The 15,115-nt window shown below is 29.8% G+C and overlaps 2 protein-coding genes across 2 annotated transcripts in view; one reads left to right on the top strand and one right to left on the bottom strand.

Moving 5' to 3' along the window:
- Positions 1-332: 332 nt before the first annotated feature.
- Positions 333-9,970, bottom strand: eIF2beta (eukaryotic translation initiation factor 2 subunit beta). The gene is made up of 6 exons (XM_014419701.3): positions 9,797-9,970; positions 9,409-9,606; positions 7,354-7,468; positions 3,681-3,882; positions 1,650-1,923; positions 333-527 (listed from the first exon to the last, which is right to left on the bottom strand). The coding sequence occupies exons 1-6, from the start codon at positions 9,812-9,814 to the stop codon at positions 483-485; spliced, it is 852 nt and encodes a 283-aa protein (XP_014275187.1). The 5' UTR covers positions 9,815-9,970; the 3' UTR covers positions 333-482.
- Positions 9,971-10,144: 174 nt separating this feature from the next.
- The window catches only part of sl (small wing phospholipase C gamma 1), a 72,202-nt gene continuing 67,231 nt past the window's right edge, over positions 10,145-15,115 (top strand). The window contains exons 1-4 of the mRNA XM_067045861.1: positions 10,145-10,730; positions 10,806-11,001; positions 11,074-11,223; positions 13,196-13,334. Of these exons, the coding sequence (XP_066901962.1) occupies positions 10,809-11,001; positions 11,074-11,223; positions 13,196-13,334 (482 nt within the window). The 5' untranslated portion in view covers positions 10,145-10,730; positions 10,806-10,808. The remainder of the gene's footprint in view (positions 10,731-10,805; positions 11,002-11,073; positions 11,224-13,195; positions 13,335-15,115) is intronic.

The following is a 15,115-nucleotide window of genomic DNA, read 5'->3' as shown; positions in this document are numbered from 1 at the left end:
ATCAGAATATAGGATAATGAGAGTTTAGCAACTATTGCTTTTTAAACATAAAAATAAATAATGGAAAGTGTCACCTTCGGATAAATTCAGATATCAAACAAATATGAATAATAATAAATAATCATTTAAAACAAAAAACAGGAGGAGCTATGCAGTTCACACCTCATATGTATTTATATGTACAAAAATTCATATACATATATATATAAGATTCAAACAGGTGTTTCAATTTAAGTTTTTTAATAAATAGATAGTTAATATCACATCAAGAAAAATTTTTGTGTGATACAACCATAACTGACTAAAAGGGACGTCTGACAAATAAATATCTATTCGGAAGTAAACAATTTATTTACTATATAATTGCTTAATATATTATAATACACGTATATTAATGAAAAAAGACGAATATCTAATGCACATTTCAGTATAAATTTAACAAAATAACCAGCCTGAGTGAGAGATCTTTTATCAAGACAGCTTCAGGTTGTTTTTGCTCTGATGGCAGCACGTTTGCCAGTGACAGCCTGAAAAAAAAAAATTATGAATTAACAAGTGCTGAGAGACTGTTATGGAAATAACAGCCTTAATTAAACTTGCACATGTTTCAGGAGCAAGACCCTTCAATAACTGACTACAGTTTATCCAACAAAAATTGACTTTAACAGATTAAAGGGTGTGAGAGTATATATAAAACAAGAAAAAATTTAAAGAATTCATCTGGCTGTTCGTAGCTCAGCTGGTAAGTGCAGGCCTATCAGTCAGAGATCTGCGGACGGCACTAGTTCGAATGAGGGCTGAGGTGATGACTTTTTTCATTGAGTGGCGGCTCCGCAAGATGAAAAACTTGACCCCCACCATGGTTAGAATAGGTATGAATAGAATGGACCATGGTTGGTAACCTGTAGATAACCAGGCAAACATCACCTTTGCTGTGGATTGCCTTATATAAATAAAAAAAAAAATTCACCAACAGCATAGACCTGCAATGTGTGGAGTGACAACCTTATAATGCATTATGTATATAGTTGTTTTTATACTCTTTTTTAGTTCTATGTAGTTCTTTTTGTTTTAAATAGTATTAAATTTGTTTACTTTTTGCTCTTCTTTTTAATTTATGTATTTTTTACTGATTTATTATTATTAATTAAAACAGAATATAATGTTTTATATTTTTAAGATAGAAAAATGTTCTTTTACTATAGTTAGGCGCTTAAAAAAAAAATATAAATCTTTTACTTAAGAGGTTCTATATTTAAACAAGCATCTGTTAATTATTGATATTTTTTCTTACCCTATTTCTATTTTATTATTATTTCTTTGTACTCAGCTGTATTTTATTTATTTATTAAAACAGAATATAGTATTTAATATTTTTAAGATAGAAAAATGTTCTTTCACGGTAGTTAGATAAGCGCTTAAAAAACAAAACAAAAAAACATTTGTGAGGACACTTTAGATATGAAATGAAGGGTGGAAATTATTATGAAGAATGTGATTTGTATCTCAAGTTTTGTGACTTTCCCATTCTGGATTAATTTTTTTCATAAAATAAGCAGTTTAAATCATACTACACTTCAAACAAAGAAAATTTATGAAATAAATTTTTTGGTTTAATTAACCATAAAAAAAAAAAAAAAATGAAATACCTGAAATCCAGATTTGATACTGGCTACAGAGCACCTAGAACCACACGTCTCGCACTGTAGAAAGAATAGTCGAGTATCCTTCTGAAGGATAGTATCAGGTGATCGACATGTATGACATGTTACGTACTCTTTTATGTATCTTCGTAAAACATTTTCTATTTGTTTCTGCTGAAATCTTCCCTTAATAATCAGTTGATTGTTTATATCAACAGATCCACTTGTACCCAATTCAGATAATAAAAAATCTAAGAGATGTTTCGGAACTCTATGTAACCTGAAACAAATAATTAAGAGAAGTTTAATTAACATTTGTAGCTGTAGTATCAACATCAGGTAAATTTAAATTATTTCATAGCTAAACAGCCTGATTACATATTCGTAGTTACTGAATGACTTTAATAATTTATCAGCAACTTAAAATGTTGCAACAAATATATACTTTTTAATCGATGAAATAAAGAAACATTTTCCTATTGAAAAAGTTTAATGATCTGAGTTCATTATAAATGAAGATATAAAAAATTATGTGGTTATTTTTTTAAAATTACGAATAATATTTAACTAACAATTTGCAAGCAACATTTTAAAGAAGACAAGAACCTTTTCCCGTAAATGTATTAGCTCCAGGGCTTCAGTAACTAATCTTGTATTATACTATACTCAGCTAGCCAGAAGGCCAACCAATAATAGCCTCCATTCTCAAGTGGATTGACTCATTCGCCAAATGTTTACAATCTAATCTACAATACTGTTGAAAAGGAGAAACCATATAGATGACGCAAATATAATCTCATCAACAGAATCTGTGGGCTAATGATTCAGCTAATTTTTTTTTAAATTATTTATTTATTGTAATTTACAACTGTACAAAATAATACAATAGGTAAATATGTAGTATGTTTCATATACACTTGAAAATCTTGGGAAGGAACCACCCATTGGTGGTACTTCAAACATTAATTTAAACTAGAAGGTCTCGTGGCCATCTTCTTTTCAGACGCCTCGGAGGATTATCAGGGATTGCTAAGGATGAAAGATTAAGAATAAATGGGTTAGGATGGTTAAGGAGTTTGGAATAAAAATACGCATATCTGGTTTGGGTCAAATCTGCAACGAATGGGATGTTAAGGTCTTTATGAATGAGTTTATTTGTGATGTAATAAGCATCAAGGATTTACATAGGAGCAATTTCTTGTCGTTTCAGTCTTGTGTGTGGATTCCAAGTAAGTCGCTTGTCAAGATGGAGTCCTAAGTATCGAATCTGTTCAACAGGCGATTCAGCTAATTTAAACTTAAATAAACTATTATATCTGTAGTCACTAATACATTGCACTGTCAGACTGATGAGACAAACAATATCAATCCTTTTTTTTTTCCCCTAGCTCCTAAAATTTTATTTAGTAAAACTACTACAATATATACAAGACTATATCTGAAAATATAGATACATAATTTACAAAAGCCATTCCTTTGCTACATGACATTATAAGAGAGTGGGCTGGGTCTGCTGAAGGCGGGGTATAACAATATCAATCCGTAGACAATTTCTGCCTTTTTATTGGAGTTTTATAAAATGCCTTTAAATAGTAAAAAAAAATCTACAAATCCTTCCAGCAATTTTAAAAGTTAACAGCACTTATTATGAAGTAATCTTAGATATAGGCTAAACAGTTCATTTTAAATAGAAGTGAAAACTTATTAATTATTTGCATTAATTTTTCCCTGAAGAAATGATTATTTTTATAACTTCCTTTATTTACTTCATCATTTTTAAACAAAAAAAAGTCAAATCATAAAAATTGAGAGACAATTTTAACTAGCCCTCAGTAATAACTTCTAAATCTTTTATATATTTCCCTTACAGACCTCTTTAAAAGTAATTTTCACAAGCCCAGAACTTAAATTAACTTTGTAATTGGTAAGCAGTGGCACAACTCGTAACAAAACAAATATAGTTTCGAATTTAGGAAAGAAAAACTATGAATTTGGATTATTCTTTCAAAACAATAAATTTATATTGAATATACTTACGTTCGGCAAATATCTGCGAAGTTAGCAAAAGAGGTTTTTTTAGTTCCAATCCTAACAACCTGAGGAGGCCGCATAACAAATTTTGCCTTTTTACCTGCTACCATTTCAGGGTTTTTATCTCTCATAATATCAAAAACCCTGGTTAAGAGTTCTTCATAGGTGTAATCCCTGTCAGTTCCAAACCATTTCTGACTCTCATTTTCTATAAAAAAAATTTCAATTGATTAATCCAATATAAATTAAGATAGGACAGTTTTAGAATTTTATCAGATAATGACAAAACAGTAGAATCACCAACTTCTATATTCAGTTAAGTATACCAGCTTAAGATGAATAAAAAAAAAAAAAAAAAATACAACATTAAAGATTTTATTGAGAAGATCTATCTATCTATGAGCTTGAATGACTTTACAACTTATAATAGAAAATAATATATGATTGCTTTAGCTGTGATATCTTTGACATATTGAATATTCTAAATATCATTTAAAAATAAATAAAAATCAACACACCACTCTAGAAACATAAAGAAAGAATTCTTGGAGTTGGAGAAAATCATATAACTATCCTACAATACAATGGTTGTGATGAGAGGTCCCTACAATTATGCATTGATCTCTTTTTCAACTCAAATATTTTTAAAAAAAAGGATATTTGATTTTCTCTAGACTTACGGGATATACACAGTTTAAGTGATGATATACATAGGATGTAGTTAACAATTTGTACTACTAATAAAAAATAATAATAATAATTGTTCAATCCAAGAAGTTTTAGGAAACAGGATTAATTAATCACATAAATGGAATTTAATAAATAAAGGAGTTTGGCTCACTATAATAATGCGAAGTTTAAAATAATAATGTAACAGCTATTAGGATGAGATAGAAGGATATAAGTAACAATATTAATGGCTTAATTAGTTTCATTCTCTTCCTCTCTTTATTTCCTAGCTCTTTCAATACTTCATGATCATTAATTACGGCCATAACAGTTTGATTATGTAGATATACAATTAGATCTATGCAACTCTTTCATTAAATCATGTTCTTCTGTAATTGAAAAATATGTTAACAAACTGTTTTGTAGAAACTAAAAGCAACTTGAGGAAGAATTGGGACTACATCCGTAAAACTAAAACATTGTTTCAATGTAAGAAAACACATTGTCTAAACATCATTGAAACATTCCTAAGAATTTATGTTCACGGAATCAACTAAACTGTTTTTACTGCCAGTAATATATTTAAAACTTGCCAAGTATTTATAAAACTAAATGATAAAAATTATTGAAGAAAAACGATTCAGAGCAATATAATCGGGAAATTAGATTATTATAACTAAAGTTTCCGCTGGGCCTCACAGGACCAGGAACAAGGATAAAAAGCATTAGAGCCGGGAAATCATTGTTAACAGAAGCATTATTGTATAAAATACAACTGGAGTAAGAAGGAATGATTGTACAGAATATCAATGATTACAAAGAATACAGAACATGAAGAAATGATTGTACTCAAAACTTGAAAAACTCTTCAAGTTCAAACTTTCAGGATTTACCACGACCAAGGATCTTCCGGCTGCTTCTGTGCAAAATCTTCAACCAACTCAAGGCTTTCCTTTGCCAAGATTTTGGTAGAAAATTGTGCATGAAAACAGGAGCACTCAAACTTGAGATTTGAATTAAAAGAAAATTATTCCACACCTAGGAGCATTGATAGTAAAGCAGCACCTCTTTTATTTAAAATTCTTCCCTAAACAAAAGTCTCAAAAATTATAAAATTGCTAAGAACTATTTCATCATATATTTAGCTCATAAACATTTTATTACAATCTAATAAAAATATAACACAAACCACTAGGACAGTTTTTAGTATAATCATTTCTTTGTGTTCTGTACACTCAGTTCACATTGTATGTTTATTATTTTGGTTAGAAAAATAATAACTTAATTTTTTTTTTCAAATTTCTCTCAACACCCACTTTTCAATATATTTGGTTAAATGCTATTTTTAAGACAACATTGAACCCAAACATTTTCTTATGGGCTGAAATGAAAGCAGATTAAATTTACTTTAAATTCATAAGAATTGATTGTTCTCGTAGAACAAATATTTTTTATCATACTTCACAAAACAAGACAATAACAATTTTTTTTTTATTGTATTGTACAGAGTAATGGTTGCACAAAGCTCATTTTTGCATAAAGTTGTTGAAAATATTATCAACTTTGAAAATTAAGCCAAGCTATCCTGCCAGGTGTATAGTTCTTGACTTTTTCAGTAACAATAGAAATAAAGGCAAAAACTTTTCTCAAGATTTGAAATATTGTATCTACAAAAGCTAAAACAATCTTGTCAAACCATTTTTAATACATTAGTTATGTGGGGGAAATCAAAGTTTGACATCAAGAACCCAGACTCAAAATTATTGAAGAGCCTTGAAGTTGTTAACAGTATAAGTCCACATCCCTGGGAAATCTTAAATGTATCTTTTAGCTGAAATGTTTTAAAGAAATGATTAACTAGCTAAAGCAATAGAACATAATTTTTCCAATAAAAAAAATTTGTAGACCATATCATTAAAGAGTAACAACTGACCAATGAAAAAAATACTAAAGATTATAACACTTTTATTATTTGTACTACGAAATTAAATTATTAGGATTAAGATACTTAATATAAGCGTAAGCAAATAAGATGTTCTACAATTAAAAAAAAATCCTTACCAGGCTCCCGTTTCCTCTCAATTTCGGTTAAGCATAAACAAACAAATATTGTAAGTGATAAGGTCTATATAACATTATGTACAGTGATGTTTAATATCGAGTAAATTTAGTACTACTTTTTGAAAAACTAACTTAAATTACCTAAGCGCAATTCATTTTAAAGCCCTGAAGTAAAATTAAAATTAATGAGTGACACATTCACTAAGTCAGTTGATAATAATGAGATCAACACAAAAAACTGAAATTTATCAATAGTTTTAGGGACCTACTTCTGTACTCCAGCCAAATGTTGTTCAAAAACAGCTTAAAATGGAAAGTTCTGGTGCCATTGTTTTTTGTGGCTCACTTTGTTTTTTGGGATGCTGAACACGCTTATGAAATTTAAACAATTGTTTTTTAGTAAGCCTGATAAATTATTAAAAAGAAAACAAAAAAACTAAAAATTACAGATTTTTTTTTTCATATTTCTGGCTTATAATTTGCAAACTAATCATTAACATGAAATGTAATCCTATATTAAAATGAAGATAAACAAATTACTTACAGTTTACTTTCTTATAACTTTCTTGTACAATGTAGAGATTTATAATCATTGCCCTTAAAACCATTAAGCTAATAACATCTACAAAAGAACTTTCCACTTCAAACTACCCTTTGACAAGGCTATTAGGTGATCAGAAAATCTGAAACTCAGCTTCCTTTCCAGATAAACTAAACAAATATGGGCTGTTATGTTAGATAATGGTAGTACGGTATTTTTTCTTCATTAACCACATCTCACTCAAAAAATACGCAACATTTAAGAATTGATGATTTTAATAAACTAATGGAGGAAAAATTAAGCTATATAAGTTGGAAATAATGTACACAACTGGACAAGAACATTAGTATAAAACGTTTAACAGAGTATGTTAATGGTAATAAAATAATGAAGATCATAAATTAATACCAAGGTCTTTCTCATCTCCTTCTTTTTTTTCTTCATCTGCAACCAATTCATCAATATCCTTCTTTTTTTTCTTTTTCTTTTTTGTCTTTGAGAAATCCATGTCCAAGTTAAACTCCTAAAAGAAAAATTGTATTTAATATCATCCTTAATCGATCTATAAACTAATTTGAACATTTTAATTACTTTCTTTAAAACTTAGATACAGTGTTGTTATCAAATTAAATTTCAAAGTGCAGTTTTCAACAGAAATATATCTTATTTGAAGATATATGTCTTTTCTGAAACAAATTTCAGACCCCCCACTTCAAATTTTTTTTTCCATGAATGGCAAGCTTATGGGTCTGTGAAGTGATTTATCTATTGAAAGGATCGACCAAATACTTTTTTTATAGGGATTCAGCTCCCGGATGGCTGTGTACCAAATCAGGCATCCTGTGTACAATAGCCAAATAACGTGTTTGACAAACATGGTTTTAACTATTTTGATGAAACATTCCTGAAGTCTTCTTTTCAATGCCCTCTGCATTTTCAAGGACACAAAATTGTATATGAAATTACTAACAACAAAAAAACATGTAATTTGGGCCAGTATTAGCAGTGATATGGTATGATGGAGTTTGCATTAGTTTTAAAAAAGTATATTATCCAGGTTCCTAAGGATACCATACCTCTTCCTTTTATATTGGTCTTTCACAATACAAATCCAGAAACATTCTAGATGCTCATTAGAAAGATAATTAAATTGTCTGATAAGCTTAATTAAAAAATATACTAAGCAGACCAATTTTAGGGATAATACAGCAAACAATTATAATATTAGAGACTGTATCCAAACAAGTTAGAAAAGTTATACAAGAGGACACACCAGATATTTTTAACGCTCATTCTAATTTTTAAAATATTAACAGTTACTTTAAAATTATACAATTTAACATGACATAAATAAATCAATAACAGAAAATAACAACAGTTATCTTGCAAAAAGCATTGCTTTGTCACAACATTAAATTAAACAAATAAGGTAGAGTTAAGGAAATATAGAAAGTCCTCAAATATAAGCCATCAGCTTATACAATGTGGGTTGACATAGCTGCTGCAGTGGTAGGGACTATTTTTGGTCCAAAAATATAAAGACCTACCTTTGAAAAAATAACATGAAGTGCAAAATTACAACCAATTTATGAATATGAACATAATAATTCATAAAACCAGAAAGCAGACCTAATCAATACTTATCATTACAATAAGGAGATAAGTGGAAATGATGACAGTGACAGAAAAATAAGTCACAAAGATGACAGAAGAAAGAAAACTTTATAAAAGAAAAAAAAAAGTTAATTAATGGCCTGTCACTAGGTTTTGATGACATATAAACAGAAATAACAGGCTGATTATTTTCAAATAAGTTTCTTTTATGATATAACAATAAGTTAACAGTCTGAATATGTTGTAAGTTAAACTTTTACTTAATAGGTCTTTTCTAGCTTAAAATGTATATGCCCTTAATATAATAGTTTGTCGATTATTATTAAGACAAAGTAAAAGAGTATAGGGAGCAGGACTTATTCTTCCAAATATAATTTAGAAGGAGATGGTCTGGGCTGAGGTCAAGGAAGACAAAAATAGTTTAAAACTATTTATCAATGATCATCATTTCAACCAACAATACAGGTCTTCATTAAGGCTGGTGTGATGAATGAAGATGTATACTATCATACAAAGGGTCAATTCAAATTCTTTTGTTTGATAGTGTACACCTCCAGCTATCACACTAGCCCTGAGGTAGACTTGCATTGTGGGTCCAAATGTTCGGCCTCAATAAATAGTTGAAAAATATTTTTGTCTTTCTTGGCTGTAGCCCTCACAATCTTCCAATTCATTAACTTTTAATCACCTACAACATATTTTAGTCAATTAATCCTGAACAATTGAACATTTTAAATGACTGAAATAAACAAGCTAAAACTTTCACGAATAAATAAAACATCCCCGATTCAATAGAAAGTATACAATATGTAATCATTGAATATGTTAGTTAAATACATTTGAACAAACCTCAATCCCTGCATCATCTGCAACATCATTAGGAGCATTGGACTTTCCAGTACCTCCTCCATCTGGGAGAGCATTTTCTAGTTCATCTAGGTTAAAAGTTTTTTTTTCTGAACCATCACCAACATCTGTTAAAACAGCATCTATATCAAAATTTCCCTTCTTTTTCTTCTTCTTCTTCTTGATGGTTGGATCTAATATCTACAACACACAATTTAGTAGATCAAACTTCCTGTCCCTAGCACAAATCCACAAAAAATATCTAACTAAACTTTAATTGTGATTCTTAACAGAAAAAAATATTAGAATAAGTGAGAAAGTTTGAAATATGTCACAGCCAAACATGTGCTCTTCATAATTAATTTCACACTAATACAAATCTATTACTTACCGAATCTTCTTCCGTCATTATAAAAATATTATGTTAAATAAAACTACAACAATTTCAACGTAACATGTAACAACATTGAAAGAACTTAAAGTAACTCTTATTGCATCATCCACCGTTCAACTGAGTTGCTGGAAAGTACGATACCAAGCAAACTGATATTAACAGTGTTGTCTCTTCCGAAGACAATAACATTTTTAATTTTTGAGAAGAAAATTCAGGGTCCTACTCCCATTACATCATAAATTAAAAACATGACGTATTCCGAAAATTATGTTTTAAAAATATATAAAATATATATTAAAGTATTTGTTTTTACGATGTCGTAAAAATGGTTTTGGTCCATTTGTTGCTTGTTTTTTTTTTTATTATTGTACAGAATACAGTAGAATTTACCAATATAGGTAATATTTCATTGGAAAATAGAAAACATTTCTGTGGTGATAGCAGAAGTTCGTGAACATGCAATGCCGTTCATTTAAAAAGCATGTTTGGTTATACAGATTTGATTTTATATCATTTATTCGTAAATACCTTTTAAAATGTGAATCATAATAAAGAAGTGTGATACTTTTGTGTTTTTTTAGATCGAATAATTTTTAATTGACCCATTTTCATGTAGTACACTTCTTTGACTAATTGATTGAAGAACTTCAAATTTCATTTCAATGAATGACATTAATTCATCTGTATTGAAAATAATATTTGACAACATGGCTATTAATGTCACTTCGTATTTACTTCATCTCAATTCTGTTAGCCAAATTACCAAATTGTGACGTTAATTATGAATCCTGGTAACAAGTGTATCAATTTCACTAATTTCTTTTTTCATATTATTGGAAAATGGTGTCTAATAAATTGTGAAATGTAATCTGTGGAAGTTTCATTTTTCACTTACATTGATTATCGTTTTATTTTGTTCCTGCAACTTAAGGTATGTGTATTAAGTACTTAGTTTTCATTTATGGCAAAATTATTTTTCCATTTATTCAGAAGATATCCTTTTCAGTTCATGATGTCTAATGGTATGATGGGTGGTTTCAATCCTGAAATAGAATTAATTATTAGTCAATTGGAACGTGGTACAATTGTAACTAGGTTTTTCCCTCGAAAAAGGCCAGAAAAGAAAACACTTATGATCCGCCGAGAAACAAGGCAAATAGCATGGGCACGAACACAGACTAATAAAGCATTTGATGGCACAAGTAAGTTTCTTTCAAACTGTTTAAAAGGGAAAATGAATGAGCTCCTCTTTTGACTTTTTTTTTTTTTGTCAGTTGAAATGAGAGAAGTTAAAGAGATAAGACTTGGTAAAAGTTCTAAGGATTTTGAGAGGTGGCCTGAAGAAGCTAAAAGAATTGAAAATACTCGATGCTTTGTTGTTACTTATGGTTCTGAATTTAAATTGAAATCACTCTCAATAGCAGGTAAGTATTGAGGATTTAGATACTAAGATATATTAAACATTATTTTATATAATACTTGCAGACCTGGCATTCCTTTGCAGTTGCTAGATTTAGGAATAGAAAGATTAATTGAATACAATTGAAAGTTTGATATAAATAATTATATTTCATTATTTACACATCATTAACAACTTAATCAATTGCTTATTATATATAGTTTATAGTGGTAAATAACATTATATATAAAATTATATGGCAAAAAGATAGAAATAACTTCAACGCGACTAATCCAATCTACAAGAAACTTGGGAGTGGTTTAGGGTTCTATAAACTGCACCAAAGGGTACAAACCAGATCTAATTAAACAAATTAGAACTGGAGGTATATAGTAAAATGTTTGAAAAGTTTATCTTTATTTGAAAACAATATTTCAGCCTTACATGAGCATTAAGTCTGAATGATGTTAATGTAGGTTAAAAGAGCAGACATTCAGCTTTCAATTTACAATATAAAATAAACAAAATTCAAAGAGAAGCTACCTAAATTCTAGATTTTTTAAAATAATAAGGGAAAAAAGTTCAATTGCTCATTAGAAATTTCATGTTAATAATTGTCTGAATTCAATGATTTTTTCCCCCTGTTTTGTAGGGAATTTAATCACCACACAAATAACATTACCTAAATATGAAAAACAAAAAATCAATTAGTATATAACTGTGAAAAAATTGTGTACTTTCTTAGCTATGTGCAAAAGTTCTCTTTGTTTTGCTTCCATACATTTCTCTGTGTTCATTTTTAATTTATAGGAAGAAGTAATTGATTTAGTTTTAATATTAAAAAACGGTAGCCACAGAAAATCGCAATTCGAACATCAAAATTATTTCCATTTTTGATGTTCTAGAAAATTTGATGTATTTAGTTTCAGGCCCTTGAGGCATTTAAATTTTTAGAAGCTCACAATTTGATGAAAAAATGAAGCTATTTCCAGCTACAACCATTTGCCAAAAGCTAGAATTTATAGATAAAACTTTATTTCAAGCAAATATTATTCTGCAAACAAAGGAAGGTTTTTTTAAAATAAATTTTCACACCTGAAATCACAAATAAAGAAAAGCTTACTTGCTACTTATTAGAAAGAAGATATTTTTTGAGGATTGGCTTCAGAGTACTTTTGAAATCCCTGTTGATCCCACTAATTTGATGTTCGTATGTTCAATACAAAGCATACTGTGCTTTTAAGTGCGATATTAGTCTCAGATGTTACACTAGTAAATTTACATATAAAGATATTAATAATATTTTAAAATCAAGAGAAATGAACTTCAAGTCTCTCACATTGGGCTTATGAGCATTACATTTGTAAATCAAGTCTTCATAAGTTATATTGAATTTTTTCTTGAATATTACTACTAAGAAATGGTAGATAATGATGAGTGAGGTAAAATCGGATAGAGGATGCGGAAACAAACTATTCAGGGTAAAATTTAAAAAGAATTAGATTTAGAAGTTAATGTCCTAAAAGAATGCTATCAGAATACCAATGACAAAATACAAGTAGGAAATTGTTTGAAAACAGTTCGGTCAGTATAAATAATTTTGGTCGATAGAGGATTGATTAAAGTAATCCTAAAGGTGAAGATGAAGAAAATTTAGACGAAACTGACATTTATATTAAGGAGATACAGAAATTAAGTTGTAAGAATTGATATTGTATTTTTATTAAATTGGATGTAATGTTGATTTTCATAAAAAATTTGTTGTTATTTCTATCTTTAGAACTTTTAAAATAAACACAACTGTGGTATAAGCAAAAAAGAAGTTCTAAGATAACGTTGTATGCATATTTTATCATCGACCCTCAAATAAAATTTGAAAAAAATTGTTTTAAAAAAATCTAAAAATATGATCAAATTTCTTTCTACTATTTTTTAAAAATGTAGGTATTAAAGAAAGCTTTCTTTGGATGGTGTTCAATTATTGTAATTTTTTTTAGCTTTATCAGAAAAAGAATGTGATTTATGGATTCGAGGTTTACGATACCTAGTTCAAGATACAATAGCTGCCCCTTATCCACTTCAGGTAGAAAGATGGCTAAGAAAAGAATTTTATGCTATGGAAAATAATAGAGAAACGTAAGTATCCATTATTTTTAGAAAAATAAATATTTTTCTTGGAAGATCCCTGGTTGACCATGTGTAATAATTAAAGGAAGTTGGTCATGGTGCGCTAAAAAAAAAAACTCCAATAGTGATTGAACTATTTATATCCGTAAACCTGATAACTCCCTTCACCCCATTATTTCTAATATCAACGCTCGCTTTTCTAAATTCTTCCTGCTCTTCAAATTCTTAGCCATAATAACCCTTATGATATTCTTCCCTTTAGATGACTAAGCCTGGAAGTAAAAATATAATTTTTGTCCTTTTGTAGCCATTTGGGGAAGAACTGCGTGATGTTCAGTTTTCCTTGACCATCATAAAAGATGTCAGGGAACTATATGCATCTTTCAGCCAACATCTCCGACTTCTGCGTCATTTGTAGTATTTGTTCCCTCACAGTTGATTATCTGGTCAGGACCCAGCCGATCCCTACTACCTTTAGCTCCATGCCAGTACTGGTAGCATTACTGCTTGCCACCAGGGAAATTTATTGTCCTCCCAGTCTAGATCCGCAGTGTTCTGTCAGAAGCAGGACCACCTTAGACAGGATGCAGTTCTTCACCGTGCACGGATGGTCTTGGACGTAGTGTCTTCGAGGTCTCCACTTATAGTTTCTCAGGCCACTCGGCTACTTCCCTGGTTTTTGAGTGAATACCAGTCTCTAGGTCTTCCTTAGCTAAAGGTACTTGAGTTACCTCTCCTTACCACATTGACCCTGCCAAAAGCCTTTTCCTAACATCCCCATTGACAAACTCCTCCATATCGTTGAGAAGAACTGGATTATTGCTTAACCTCATCTCATTTGTTTCAACTTTAGAACTTTGTTGTGATTCTGGTTACCTGACCTTTCATGATAAATTTTACTACCAGATTTCCAAACTGCCATGGGTAACTGCCTTGCTCCTGATATTTCTAATATTGTTCTTAATGACAATGTTACTCACTTGACTCTATTCTCCTCAAAACATAATTTTCGTTAAGAAGCGCATTGACGATCTCTTCCTTGTCCTCAATCCTGACAGAATCCCTGAAATCTTATCAGCCTTAATTCCTACCACCCACGTCTTCGGTTTACTGTTGGAGTTTGACCATTCCCTCCTTTTTCTTGATTTACTTATTATCAAAAATCCCAATAGCGCCCTATTCACTGATTGGTATACCGTATCTACCTATTCTGGCAGACTCCTCAACTTTTTTCTCAACATCCTTATCACCAAAAAATCAATGTTGCTAAGAACCTTATCCAATGATCCCTTTCTGACCCTCATTATCACCATATCAATGTACAATGTATTAAGCAGACCCTGTTTAACTACAATTTCCCACATAAAGTGACAAACAATCTCTTTGATTCTTACGTTAACTTAAATTTCTATCAACTCATGTAACCCTTTTGCCTCTAAATTGTCAGAACATGCTTTAAACCTGAATCATTCTTTTAACTTTGATAGTACTTCAATTCTTGCTACTGTCCCCAACCATAAAAAAGCCTTATCTCGGAATCTGTATCATCCATCATCCATATAATCATCATAATTATATAACTATTTAAATTTAAGAGAGAATTCCATCAATCATAAATCTGATAAAGACTGCATCTCCCTGACATACCGACACATCTTAAACCTTTTAAAATCCCCATAATTCTTCTTTTCTGTACATTCTACATTTCAGAAGCTCCTTTTCCTGTCATGTCTTTGATCTGGTTTTATTTGTTAATTCTCACCCCATACTTATTTTTATTACTTTATATT

This window comes from Halyomorpha halys, unplaced genomic scaffold (genome assembly GCF_000696795.3).
Source record: "Halyomorpha halys isolate HHAL.00 unplaced genomic scaffold, Hhal_1.1 Scaffold249.1, whole genome shotgun sequence".
NCBI classification, from domain to species: domain Eukaryota; kingdom Metazoa; phylum Arthropoda; class Insecta; order Hemiptera; family Pentatomidae; genus Halyomorpha; species Halyomorpha halys.
The sequence above is the reverse complement of the archived record's forward strand: the minus strand, read 5'-3'. Positions and strand labels throughout refer to the sequence as shown.

Excerpts from the sequence above, each read along its gene's own strand:
- eIF2beta (XM_014419701.3), bottom strand. Across the intron at positions 7,469-9,408 it reads CAGATGATGCAGGGATTGAG|GAGTTTAACTTGGACATGGA; the intron begins GTTTGTTCAAAT and ends TTTTTCTTTTAG. Across the intron at positions 3,883-7,353 it reads AGGAGATGAGAAAGACCTTG|AAAATGAGAGTCAGAAATGG; the intron begins GTATTAATTTAT and ends TTTTTTTTATAG.